Raw genomic sequence first — 12,406 nt, 5'->3', positions numbered from 1 at the left:
GTTAAAGATGTTTTTTACTGGATGTGTTAGTATTTTACTGAACACAGTTTGGTAAACTAGCTTAGGTCAGGTGGGAGGAAGTCGTCCTTTAGTGGGCAAATGTATCTCACTTTTAACAGATAGAGCATCCCATGCAGCTTCTTATAATCAACACAGCACATTCTTTGCACATTTACTGCTTCAGTTTGTTTTGTTAAATCATAACCTGAAAGAAAAGAAGATTTATTTTAACAGCAAATTAAGAAACATTTTATCATTTCCTCTGGGAACCTTAGCTTTTCTTTCAGATACATACACTGTTTATTTGAGGGAGTTTATGATGTATATACTTGATCATTTTTCTGCAGCATATATTTTATTGTTGACAGTGGAATTAAAATGCACCTATATAGCTCAGGAGTTTTCAGACTACATGATTAATGTAAATAAAGATGTTTCTGTTTCACATAAAGGGATCAGTTTTTAACAGTAATGTATATTTTTGTACTGGTATTGTACTTTGCACAGAGCAAAGCTCACTTTAACCCATTTTACAGTTTAGTCCTTCATAAAAAAATCAATTTGTGAACAATTTCTTACGTTATAATCTAAACAGATACATTTCTATTCAGTACTTTCTTACCAGAAAACTGTTTTAAATATGTCTCAGCATATGTATGTAAGAATATTTTCTAATAATGGTTTTGTACACTGATTAAAAAAAAATGCTGAAATAAACCAGGAGAAGCATTTTTCCTTATGTCTTGTTCTTTAATACTGTAGCACTGTAGTTTACAGTGTGAAATTCAGTCAGTTGAATTTCAGTCTTTAGTTACTGTATCCGATGCACGAAAAGAAAATAGATTTCTGCTTAAAATGAGTGAAGATGCTCAGGTTGTAGCATCACGAACCATTGACTTGACTCCTGAATATTTGCTCTTGTGGCCAGACGTACCGGTGCTCTGCTTTAAGAACTACATGCTTTCTATCCTCTGTTCCAAATGTGACAACTTGCTGTTTGTGTTTTTCCATTTGGAATTAAGATGTAGAGACAGTGAACCAGCATGGTCAACAGAGCCTTGTCCTCTAAAAGCGTAGCCTGATGCTGAATGTTGTCTCTTGATTTAATTAGACCCAGACTGAGATTCAGTTTATGAGTCTAACCTTCTTAACCTGCTCTCAGGTTAGAGCTAGTTGGTTGATGGGAAGTTCTTCTGATTGTTCAAGAAGAAAAGCTTTCTTCAAGTTCACTTTACTACTGAGACATGAGAAAACCAGTTGAAGTGATGTTCCATAGGAATTATACAACTAAAATAAACTGTGTTTTCTGTTTAATGTGTGTAACTAGATGTTCCAAGGTGTTAATTGTTGCTGTTGGGGTTGAATTAGACAATCAGCCCTGAGTCAGCTCTAAAAGTCACAGACATGGAGTAGGAGGATGTGTAACAATTTTTAAAAGACAAATTCAGTTTAGGCTTTTAGCAAAGTTGTTGAAGTTTGGAATAGGAAGGAAATCATCCAAATTATTAATTACTACAATCCATGCAAAATGCTTTTATATGAGTCAAAAGATAGACTTGGAATCGACTTAATTGGAAAATATTTTGGTGTGTAATTGTAAAAAACACAACTGATTTGGGATGCTAATATTAATCAGGATGGAACAGTAATAGATTAATGGACAATAAAAATCTTACCTGTGTAAATGATGGGAGGAGCAAAGAGTTGATATGGAAACAGGTATGGTATAAACAGCTGATCAGTTGTCCTTGAACAATTGATCTCAGTCAGTTGTTCACAGGTAGAAATACAAAACTATCAATTTAAGGGAATTTAAATGACAAATGTGTGATAATTTTTACATTTGGTAAAACAGAAATAAAATATCCATTAAAACAGAGAGAGAAAAAGATAATTTCACATCTGGGATCTGGACACACTGAACTAAACAGCACTCTGTTCATTTTAGGGAAAGATACACACATTTGTAAAGATACAATAGAGAACAACTAGAAAATTTCTGCAGAAATTTTACGGGGCCTGCCAAAGTGTGCCCATTGGATTTTTAATATAGCGTTCTGATGCTACAAATTAGCAATAATGCTAAAGAAAGCTGCAATGTAGTCAATAACCTGTGGGGAGTCAGAAGCATGTTCACTAAGCTCTTCTTGTACCATTCAGTATGTTGCATAAGCTAAAATTAGCCAAAATGCTATTAATAGCATGAATGCTATCAGTAGCATGTTTGGCATCACTAGCATGTCTGTCATTACTTACTTATTAGCAATGTTTTGTATGCTGAATGGAGTAAGAAAAGCACTCTGATGCTTAATATTAGCATCAATGCTAAGTTGAGCTAAATTGTAGTCAAAAACCTGTGGAGAGTCAGAAACATGTTGATGAAGCTGAACTTGCACCATTAATTTTGTTCAAATTAATGCATAAGGTGAAATTAGCCAAATGTTAATCTTGGCATGATTGCTATCAGTAGCATGTTTGGCATCACTAGCATGTTGTCTGTCACTGACTTAGTCCATTGAATATACAAAGCTTGGCTAATAAGTACAAAAATTAGCTCAAAGCTCATTTTAAGGTGAAATGCTAATGCTCTGGCTTGCGCAAGTCAGTTCTATAAACTGAGATAAAATGCTACTCAAAATGAATACTATTACACTGCCTATGGTGGTGCAAGAACTCGCACAGTTGGACTTGCCCTTTGCAAGTCAGCACTATACACACTACTGGGTTTGACAAGGTTGAGCACCAAAGTCCAGTGACTGAAGCTCTTGACAGATCCATCAACATAGTTTTAAGGCTGATTCACTTCACTGCAACACTATAATGGTTTATGCAGAGGTCAATAAAATTCAGTCCGAGACTGACGACTATAATCTTCGCACATGGTGTTCTCACTCACGGTCCGAAATAAAAAATAAAAATAAAGACAGTCGGTAATAGTTTATTTCTCGAAAATTTTCAAGCTTCATACTAAGGATTTTAATTCACACTCAAAAATTTAGAAAAATAATAATTTTATATAAGCAAAATATAAATAGTCACAGGAAATATGTATTCTTCCCACAATGCATTGTGAGACCTGCCTCGGCGCCTGTTTGTGAGACTACTCCCTGCCTCTTTCTGGGACCCGTTGCTATGGTAATTAGTTATCTGGACCTGGGCTGGCTTTCTCTGTCAGACAGTTTGCTGGAGACAGAGTTTCTATACTTGAGACTCTCAGCGTCGGTCTCAAGGACGCTAACAAAAAAAAAAAAGCCTTAGCAAAATGTCGCAAACATTTTAATATTATATCTTCTATTATCTTCTAATCTAATATTATAACTATCTCGAGGAAAAAAGATCATAAAAGCTAATATTATCACTTACCTGAGAGTATTATTGAGGCTTTTATTTTGAAATTTTGTAGTAAGTGTCATTTGAAATGTCAACACTAATGCCATGTGCTACAGTGGTTTTGTTAAACCAGTTATTAGCCAGTTAGCCGAAAGAGCAATGGGGTATACGCCACGAGAGGGGTGACGTATTTCCGTTTGAATTTATGCCGCATAGATTGGTTCCGGGTCCTGCTTGCTCCTATTGTTTTTAGCCAAAGCTGCAAGATCTGTACCATGAAAAAGACGCAAAACTTAAAATATCTGTGAGCTACTGGAACAACAATCAAGATTTTTGGTGTGCCGTTGTGTCCAGTAATTAGCCAGTACCATCCAGTGCTTAGTTTTTTCATTTTCCTGCTGATATCAAGGCGACAGCGGACTGTAGCCAAAACTTAGCCACTACAGCTAACACCCGGTTTGTAGCTGCCTGCTATTTCAAAGCTTGAGGATATTAAAGACCCAGCTTCAGAAAGTCAATCACTGCTCTCCTTATGTATTGCTATGACATGCCCCTAATAATATAGAGACATTCTTTTAGGTGTAGAACAATAGGTGCCTGCCATGCAATGCATGGAAGGCAGTGACTGACTGGCCTTCAATCACTGCTCTCCCTATGCATTGCTATGACATGCCCCTAATAAATAAATAAATAGACATTCTATTAGGTGTAGAACAATTGGGGCCTGCCCATAGCAATGCATAGAGAGAGCAGTGGGAGAGTCAGTCACTGCTCTCCCTATGCATTGCTATGGGCAGGCCCCAATTAGACTGATAAGAAGTATGAGGAAAAAATAAAACAATGAATTCAAAACCTAAGCAAAAAACGAGCTTTAATTGATTTAGTCATAAATCATTTAACCCTCCTGTTATGTTCGTTTCTGAGGTTCAGCAATAATGTTCGTGGGTGAATTTGACCCGGAGAGTGTTTAGTCATGCTATAGTGTCAGAAACCAAAAGAATTCCTCCAAAACTTTTTTGTATCTGATTATTAACTCCAATACTAACCATTTCAATCAATATTTGTGCAATAATGTTTTTTTATTTCTCACAAATAAAGGATCGATGACGACAATTTACTCATTTGGACGTAAAAAAAATGTGATTTACATTTTTTTATGCCCACTGAAAAAACCTAAACACAAAATTACACTACTTATCCTTGAAAGTGATTTTTTGTAAAAAAAATTTTATATTACATTTAGATTTTTTTTTTGAAGGGGTGATGTTTATAATTGAACTTGAGACACTATTCTGCTCTGGGTCAAATTGACCCGCTGATTAAAATCAAGACAAATGAGTCCTAAAGATGATCCTGCTGCTGGATTTCCAGTTTAAACCTGCATGTTCAAAACATAACTGGGTTTTTCATCACATGCTGCCCAGATTTTTATGCCATATTTAGCTGGTGTGGGAGGCATACATTGCCTAAATGAGCAGAGACCTCTGAATGCCAGGGGTGAACTTTATGAATGCCACAAGCCTTTCATCCACTGTGACATTAGGGCCTTGATTATAGAACAGGGGAAGTTACAACCCACATGTCCCACACTGTTCTATTGGCTGCTAGTTTGTCTTGTCCATCGATTGTCAAATCAGATTACTCTGGAGAGAAGTCTCCAGAAACATTATGGCCTGAAATATTACCCTGCCTGTCTCTGCATCCCTTAGACTGGCTGTTGATTCATTCTTTGACTTGAAAACTCTGGTCAGAATGAGGACCTTCAAATATGCATGTAAATGCATCTGGTCCAGCTCCTTCCAGTTCTCTCCAAAAACTCGCCTTCCTTTTAGACTTGTCATTTCAACAATGATTTTCTGTATTGCACTAGGCCTGAGTAACTCAAAGACTGACTTGATGTCTGTGATGTGAGTTAATGTCATCCTAGTCGGCCCTGGCATGATCAACAAGAAGTTCCAGCACTTCCAGGGTTTTCATCTTTTTATTTCCCTGCGGCTCTTTTCCTGATCTCTGACAGTGACAATATCACATGTACCTTCAGTGTGTAATGCGTTTAGGACTCCCTTGCAGAGAGTATTTATGTTTTCCCCCCACTTATACTGAGTGTCACTCAGTGTGGGAGGAGTTTGCCCAGGGGAACCGAAAAGGTTCCTGTCAAAAGTTGTATGAACACTTTCTGCTCTCTGGCAGCTTCCTAGTGAAGTAAAGAGAATAGTGAAAGTGTGTGTGTGTGTGTGTGTGTGTGTGTGTGTGTGTGTGTGTGTGTGTGTGTGTGTGTGTGTGTGTGTGTGTGTGTGTGTGTGTGTGTGTGTGTGTGGAATTGGACATTTTTTAACCTTTTTACCCTTCAACTTGACTGCCGTATCTATGTAACAAATAGACACAGGGGGGGCTGCAAATGTGTAAAATGAACCATTTTCATTTTATACATAGAGTGCACCTATATGTATACAGAAAACATGGCTAAAACCAAATCTAGATTTTGTTATAAAAGTATAAGAAGGGACAGAGAAGAGGGACGTGGAGGAGGGTGTGGGATTTTTGTAAAGCAGAGAATACAATATGAGATTTTAGGGAAAGTAGAACTGGAATATATTGTAGTTGAACTATGGGGAGTTTTTACTCTAAATCTAAGATAATACATTTTTATAATCCATGTAAATTAATGACATTTGAAAGGTTTAGGAATTGATGGGATATTTGAAAAGGAAAGCTACATGGTGTGGGGATTTTAATGCAAGTAGTTCACTATGGGGTAAGTGATAAAGATGGACGAGTTATAGAATAATTAATGGAAATGAAAAATCTTGTACTGTGTGTATTAATGAGGAGAGTGGAACAAGAATTGATATAAGAACAGGAATGGAGTTAGTGATTGATTTAACAATTGTTTAAAATTTTATAGCAGGTGTTTGTCAGTGGTTGATTAATGAAAATTCAATAATAGTGATCATTATCCCATTACAACAAGAGTAGGATTAACTTTAAATAATAAGTTTATAAAGAAAAAGAAACATTTTAATTTTAATAGGGTAGACTGGATTAAATATATCGTAGGTATTTGAGTCAAATAAACTTAGGAGAAGTAGGAGAAGTAGATATGTCAATGGATATAAAGGATGTAAATTTGGGGCGCGCAGGATGCCGGGAGTCCAGGACCCACTGCGGGCTCCACTGATGCAGAATGAATTCAATCCTTGTGAACTGCTGCTCCATAGCAGTAGGTGGCGGTAATGGTACTGCATGTTTTTTGCCAACTGCCAATAAAAATAAAGAAAGAAGAAGAAGAAGAAAAGGCCGCAGCAGAAGAAGCCGTTTAACCATTTGCTGGGAAAAACAGGGTTTATAGAACTTAATATTTTAAGTTCTGGGACTGAAAACTCGGAGTTTATCCCAGATCTTCTTGTGGCTTTCAGCGCATCGTGTTTTTCTCGTTTTTCCTTCCAACCTGTTTCGTTGTCTCTGGATGATGTCTCCAGGCGAAACTGTAATGCAGTCCAGTAAGAATGAAGACGGAGGTTTGTTTCTTCACGGATCTGGTTCTGCTGCGGTTCGGTCGTTAGCAACGCAGCAAACTGACGAGCACAGAAACGAGGAGAAATAAGTATCTGATACACCGAAGATTGATCAGGTTTCCCCAATTTTTCACCGGTTTCACCTCAACTGTAAGAGACGGTATCTAAAAAATTGCATTGTATGATTTTTAGATAACTTTTTAACATAAGTATTTGATCATCAAACAATCTGTTTTAGATTGAACATTTCTACCCTCCACTCATTACCTGGATTAATTAAACCTGTTGGAACTCCTTACCTGTATAAAAGACACGTTACTAAGGTAACCATACACTACTTCATCATGGGTTAAAATCCTAGAGCGTATTAAAGGTCCCCAGCTCCATCTGAATTAAGATGACCATCTGGACCGTCCAGAAGAGGCCTGGAAAGGTCATGAGGTCAGATGAGACCAAAACAGAACTTTCTGGAATGAAGTCCACTCACTGTGTTTGGAGGAGGAAGAAGCATCCCAACTGTGAAGCACAGGGGTGGAAGCATCATGATAGGGGCTGACTGTCTGTGAAGCAGGCAGGATGGCTGCAGTGTGCTGAGGAGAGGCTGGGCGGGTCATCTGTTCAGAAACGGACCATTTGGAGGGAACTGGCAACGGGCCATGGAACCTGAGCAATCTGAAGATCAGTATGGAGGAGTGGACCAGAACCACAAGAGACATCTGACCTCTGACCTGGAAACAAAGGGTTCTGGAGCAAATACTAAGGTCCATATTTCTATTGTAGTAAATGCATATTTATATTATTTAACATATTATTCTTGTGATAAAATGCTAATTATTTAAAAATAATCCAGAGATTTTTTGTAGTTTTTGTGGATCCCGTCTCTCATTGCTGAGGTGAAAATCAGACCCGTCGTCTGTGGAAGTGGCTGTTCAGATACTTATTTTCCGACTGTATTGAGTGGAACTGTGCTCAACAGTCAGCTCACTTCACTGCCTGTTTGCATTCTATTTGTCAGTGTTGGGAACCAGAAGACTTCCGTGTCCGATTCACGGCTGTAAGCGTGTGTACACGGAGCCGGGCGCTCTGGAGAGCCACGTCCTGGACCACGAGAGCCCGGCTCAGTCCCTGCCTGGTGAGCCCACAGTCGGACTCCCTCAGTTTCTTCTTCTTTTTATTCCAACAACTTAATTTGTTGTTAAACAATGCAACTGCAAGTTTAAACAAAGAGAAAATGAAATGAGTGAAAGGTTAAGGAAGAACAAATTTTAAAAAAAGAGTTCATTCAGTATTCATAAGCGTAGTACTAGAGGTTTTCCATGAGCTTCAGGTCTTTTACCGTCTTGAAGATTTTCACAAAACTTTTTTCTCATATGTTTCGGTGACAAAAAGAAAATGCTCTTTGTGGAAGGCAATAAAGTTTGATGTAGATTGAAGAAATCTATTCTTGTGTATAATAATCATCCCTAGAAAGCCAAAGTTGTTAATTATCAGGTCATGTAGTTTTTTTTTTGTTTTTTTTTTATAGTCATATACATTTTCTATTTCCAAATCTGGAACTGTATGTATTTGGATAACATACAGTTATCTGCCTTAGCAAACATACAATGATGAGTGATTTCTGACAGGATGCACATTATTTCCTTACAGCTCTTCTCATGATGTTTTTCTGGTAGATCATGTATTTTGAGGTTCCAGCATCTCTCCAACTCTGTTACCTTTTCATTTTGTTCTTTATTTTCTTTGGTAATTTGAGGTACTATTTTTCTCTTACAGTAGTTTTGCACTTTGTGATATTAGCTGCATCATTTTCCACTAGCTTAGCAATGCTAAGTACCATTGTGGAGGTTTTTGTCAACTGCTCCCCAAAATTGTCAATTCTTGCAGTCAGTTGCTTCAACCAGCGTCTCATTTGACTCGTCCTGGATTGTTTTAATCTTAATGGTTTGGTTGGAGTAACAGGAGTATTTCTCCTCTTATCAGAGGGACTGGAAGTCTCCATTGATGCATAATCATGGTCACCCAAACTAGCTTGATTTGAGGTTAGCTTAGCACCAGCTTTTCTGCTCACAATGTCTCGTTTCTCCTAGTCTGAGTAATTCTGGAGTAACCATTAATTTTGTTTTGTTTTTTTGCACAAAGTGGAGGAACTCTCATGAAGACACTCATCCTCCGTTAGTATAATGTATTATTGTGCAAAATCTGGGGCAGTAGGGTGCAAACTCATAAGAGGGCGTCTACTTGCTCAGCCATTTTGTGGTTCCTCTCTCCTGTGGCTCTGAGTTGACCCAGGAAGTGTTCTCTGAGTTGACCCAGGAAGTGTTCTCTGAGTTGACCCAGGAAGTGTTCTCTGAGTTGACCCAGGAAGTGTTCTCTGAGTTGACCCAGGAAGTGTTCTCTGAGTGGCTGAAGACTGTTTCCTCCCTCCAGGTAAGAAGCTGCTGTGCTCCACCAGCGGCTGCAGCGCCTCCTTCCCCAGCATGCAGAAACTGATGGAACACACTAGGCATCACTACAAGCCTAACATCTACTTCCAGTGAGTTGAGTCTAACAGCTGGTGTGTGTGTGTGTGTGTGCGTGCGTGTTGAAAATGACAGAGTGTTTTCTGTGTGCGAAGGTGTGAGAGCTGCCGCACCAAGCTGCGCTCCTACCGGGGCCTCCTGGCCCACCTGCACACCTGCTCCAAGGTGCCGAGGGCCAAACCAAAGGCTGTAGAGCCGGCGGCCCCCGTGCTGGCTGCTGTGGCTGCCTCCAACTTGGCCCCCAGGACCTCTGAGCTGGCCCCTCCACAGCTAGAGTCGGTGTCACCACAGCAGGCTCCTATCCAGACCACATCAGTCCCCTCTGCTGTCCCTGTGCCGGACTTTGCTGACCCTGGGCTTGGGCCCCCCATGTTGAGTCTCCAGGAAGCCCCCCCACAGAGCCCTCTCAGGGATGCAGCCACTAAGCTGGCGGCCAGCTTCAGGCCCATAGCTCCCAAAGCGGCTGCAGACCTGGCTGCTCCAGGATCAGCTGCTTACCCTGCCTCCTCCGCTGTCTGGAGGAAGAATCAAGGTGAGCCTGTCTCCATGGTAATAAACTCAAAGCTTATGTGCTCTAAACGTATTTTCTGTTTTGAGTGTCTAAAATAACTTTTTCTTAATTTTCTGTCTTAGTGGTGCTGAAAGTTATTAATAGTTCTCCAGTCATATGTCCAACAGTTATCTCCAATATTATTCATACCCTGGCAGATTAATGAGACCAGCAGGTTTCTTTTGACTGGAAGTAATGTGAATGTTAGAGGCGCCAAAAGCTCATCTCCAAACATCATTTATCTAAACGCCAGAAACTGGCAGAAATCTGCTCAGCTATTAGAACAAAGTGTGATGGCAGCAATGCCAAGAATGATTTTTTTAAACTGACCAAGTAACTTTAAAAAATTATTCTTGGCCTTGCTGCCATCACACTTTGTTATACAAGTGGCAGATCACTAAAACAGCTCATTCTGAAAGCTCAAAATAGGCAATGATCATGTCTTATAGCGTATAGATCTATCCTAATTTGTTCAAGGAAGAATTATACGTCACCTTTAACCGTTTGTCCTTTTGCCTCAGCTGTGTCGAGCCACAGACGTGTCCTTTGGGAGCACACCAGGGGGCGCTATACCTGTGTCCAGTGTGGTCACACCCTAACCAACCGCAAGGAAATGACTCAACATATCAACAGTCAGCACCATGGCAACAAATCTGGAGAAGAAGCAGGAAGTACTGTCCCCAAGTCTTAGCTCAAGGTTTTCTTCAGTTCTACAGCTGGGTGAGGAGAGGCGGAGCTAATCCAGACAAAAACCTACACATCTCCCTGGTCACCGTTCACATGGCTACGCTGACATTCAGTGAATATTGACTAAATGTAATTCTTACTGCTTGAACTCCAAAACTTAATATTTAAGCAAACTGATATCTAGCATTTTTAAATATCCATATCTAGTTTTAATTCAATGTTAGTAGTTGATTAATACATAATGTAACAACATATTGTGATTATTATTCTCCTGGTAATAAATAACATGTCTTGGTTTGGCTTCTAACCTCTACTTTTGGCAGTGAACTATCTGGTGAAAGGAAGGTGTAATATATCTTTAAGAACATCTGCATGAGACAGATGTTCCTATGCGAAAACATGTTTAAATACTGGCAGTAAAAACAGACTTAAAGATCTGTTCCATGTTTGTCATTCTTTGTCACTTTTCTTTCAAGTCATAATCAACATTGTTGTGTGTGAACCATGGCGGTGTGTCCTGGTGTTGACTCACGTCATTATGATGCTTTAACTATACAGACCCGCATGTTGGAGCAGCTGTTATTTCCTCTGGTTCTGGATGCAGTTCAGCTTCAGGGATTTTTTTTTACCTTGTATGTGTAAAAACAAGTTTTTTGTTGTTTTTTTTACAATGATTAGAAGCTTTTTAGCACCTGAAAAGCTTAAAACCTGAGCTCTAACCTAGAGATGCACTGATCTGATATTAATATCTGTCTGATATCTGTCCAAATTGAGAGATTTTCTCAACATGGGCGGTGGAAATATTTACAAAAGGGGGGCGCTAGGATTCCTTTGGGGGGCGTTTGGTCAAAGGTAAACTTTACACCTTAAATCCACAACAATGCCAGTTTAGACTTTGAGCAACTTGGTAAAACTGTATTTCGTAACATTAAATCATGTCTGGCTGCTACTGTATTGATGGCAGCTCTTCTTCTTTTCAGTGTTTGTAGCTTTTGGCGCAGCTCCGTTCTCCTGCTCCTGGTAGCTTCACCGTATCAGTTCAGCGTTACACCAGCTGATGACGTTGCTGTGATTCAATTTGTCTGGTGTCTGATTTTCAAATATTTGATGTTTTATTGAGGATTTTTGTACATATGTATTGTCAGTGTTGTGATCATGTCAAAGCAGCAACTTATATTAAAGTGTTTTAATGTTCGTCTGCCCGCTTCCATGGAAGAACAACAGAAAATCGCTCTGACAAACATCCCTCAGAAAAATGAACCCATTTAAATAAAGAAATCCTTCCATGTGTGATACCACGTTAGACAGCGTTCATTTTATAGAGTTAACATCAGTCCTGCAAGTGATCTGGTATGAAACAGCAGAACCACAGCACTTTTGAATTTTAATCATCAGAAAACCGGAGCTAAAAGTTTTACGTCAGTCTGCTTTACGTGTTTCCCGACCGCTCTGCGCCTGTTGGGGTAAAAAAAAAAGACGATGCGCACGTTGAACAAAACTCTGAAACAGGAGAACCGTGACATAGAACGGAGCAACGAACTATTAATCTATAAATCAATAGACAGGTCTATATAAAGATATAATCCATGTTTCTGTCTCATATTTGTATGGCATTAAAAGGACCTGGAACTTTTGTTTTTCCACTGAAAGCTCTGGTTTGCACAATAAATGCCATGTGGGTGAAGTTTTATGGATGATGCTCTGATGTCCCATTCTCCTGAAGGCAGCACAGAGCTGCACCACCAGAAACTGACAAACACTGAAGAGGAGAAGAGCTATGATTAATGTAGTTACAGTTCTATCCA

General features: G+C 39.3%; 1 protein-coding gene across 1 annotated transcript; it reads left to right on the top strand.

Annotated features, from left to right (window-relative positions):
* Positions 1 to 6,523: 6,523 nt before the first annotated feature.
* znf414 (zinc finger protein 414) lies at positions 6,524 to 11,795 on the top strand. Its single transcript, XM_008405041.3, has 5 exons — positions 6,524 to 6,848; positions 7,861 to 7,977; positions 9,273 to 9,378; positions 9,460 to 9,896; positions 10,436 to 11,795. Exons 1-5 carry the CDS (start codon positions 6,797 to 6,799, stop codon positions 10,603 to 10,605), a joined length of 882 nt encoding a protein of 293 aa, XP_008403263.1. The 5' UTR covers positions 6,524 to 6,796; the 3' UTR covers positions 10,606 to 11,795.
* Positions 11,796 to 12,406: the final 611 nt, after the last annotated feature.

This window comes from Poecilia reticulata, chromosome 3 (genome assembly GCF_904066995.2).
Source record: "Poecilia reticulata chromosome 3, P_reticulata-male-v2, whole genome shotgun sequence".
Lineage (NCBI taxonomy): Eukaryota > Metazoa > Chordata > Actinopteri > Cyprinodontiformes > Poeciliidae > Poecilia > Poecilia reticulata.
This window is presented reverse-complemented; position numbering and strand designations above follow the sequence as displayed.

What these genes read in the sequence shown, in the direction of transcription:
- znf414 (XM_008405041.3), top strand. Translation starts at nt 6,797, where the DNA reads ATGATGTCTCCAGGCGAAACTGTAATGCAGTCCAGTAAGAATGAAGAC. An exon ending in CAGTAAGAATGAAGACGGAG is followed by an intron (nt 6,849 to 7,860) that starts GTTTGTTTCTTC and finishes TCTATTTGTCAG; the next exon opens with TGTTGGGAACCAGAAGACTT. An exon ending in TGTCTGGAGGAAGAATCAAG is followed by an intron (nt 9,897 to 10,435) that starts GTGAGCCTGTCT and finishes CTTTTGCCTCAG; the next exon opens with CTGTGTCGAGCCACAGACGT.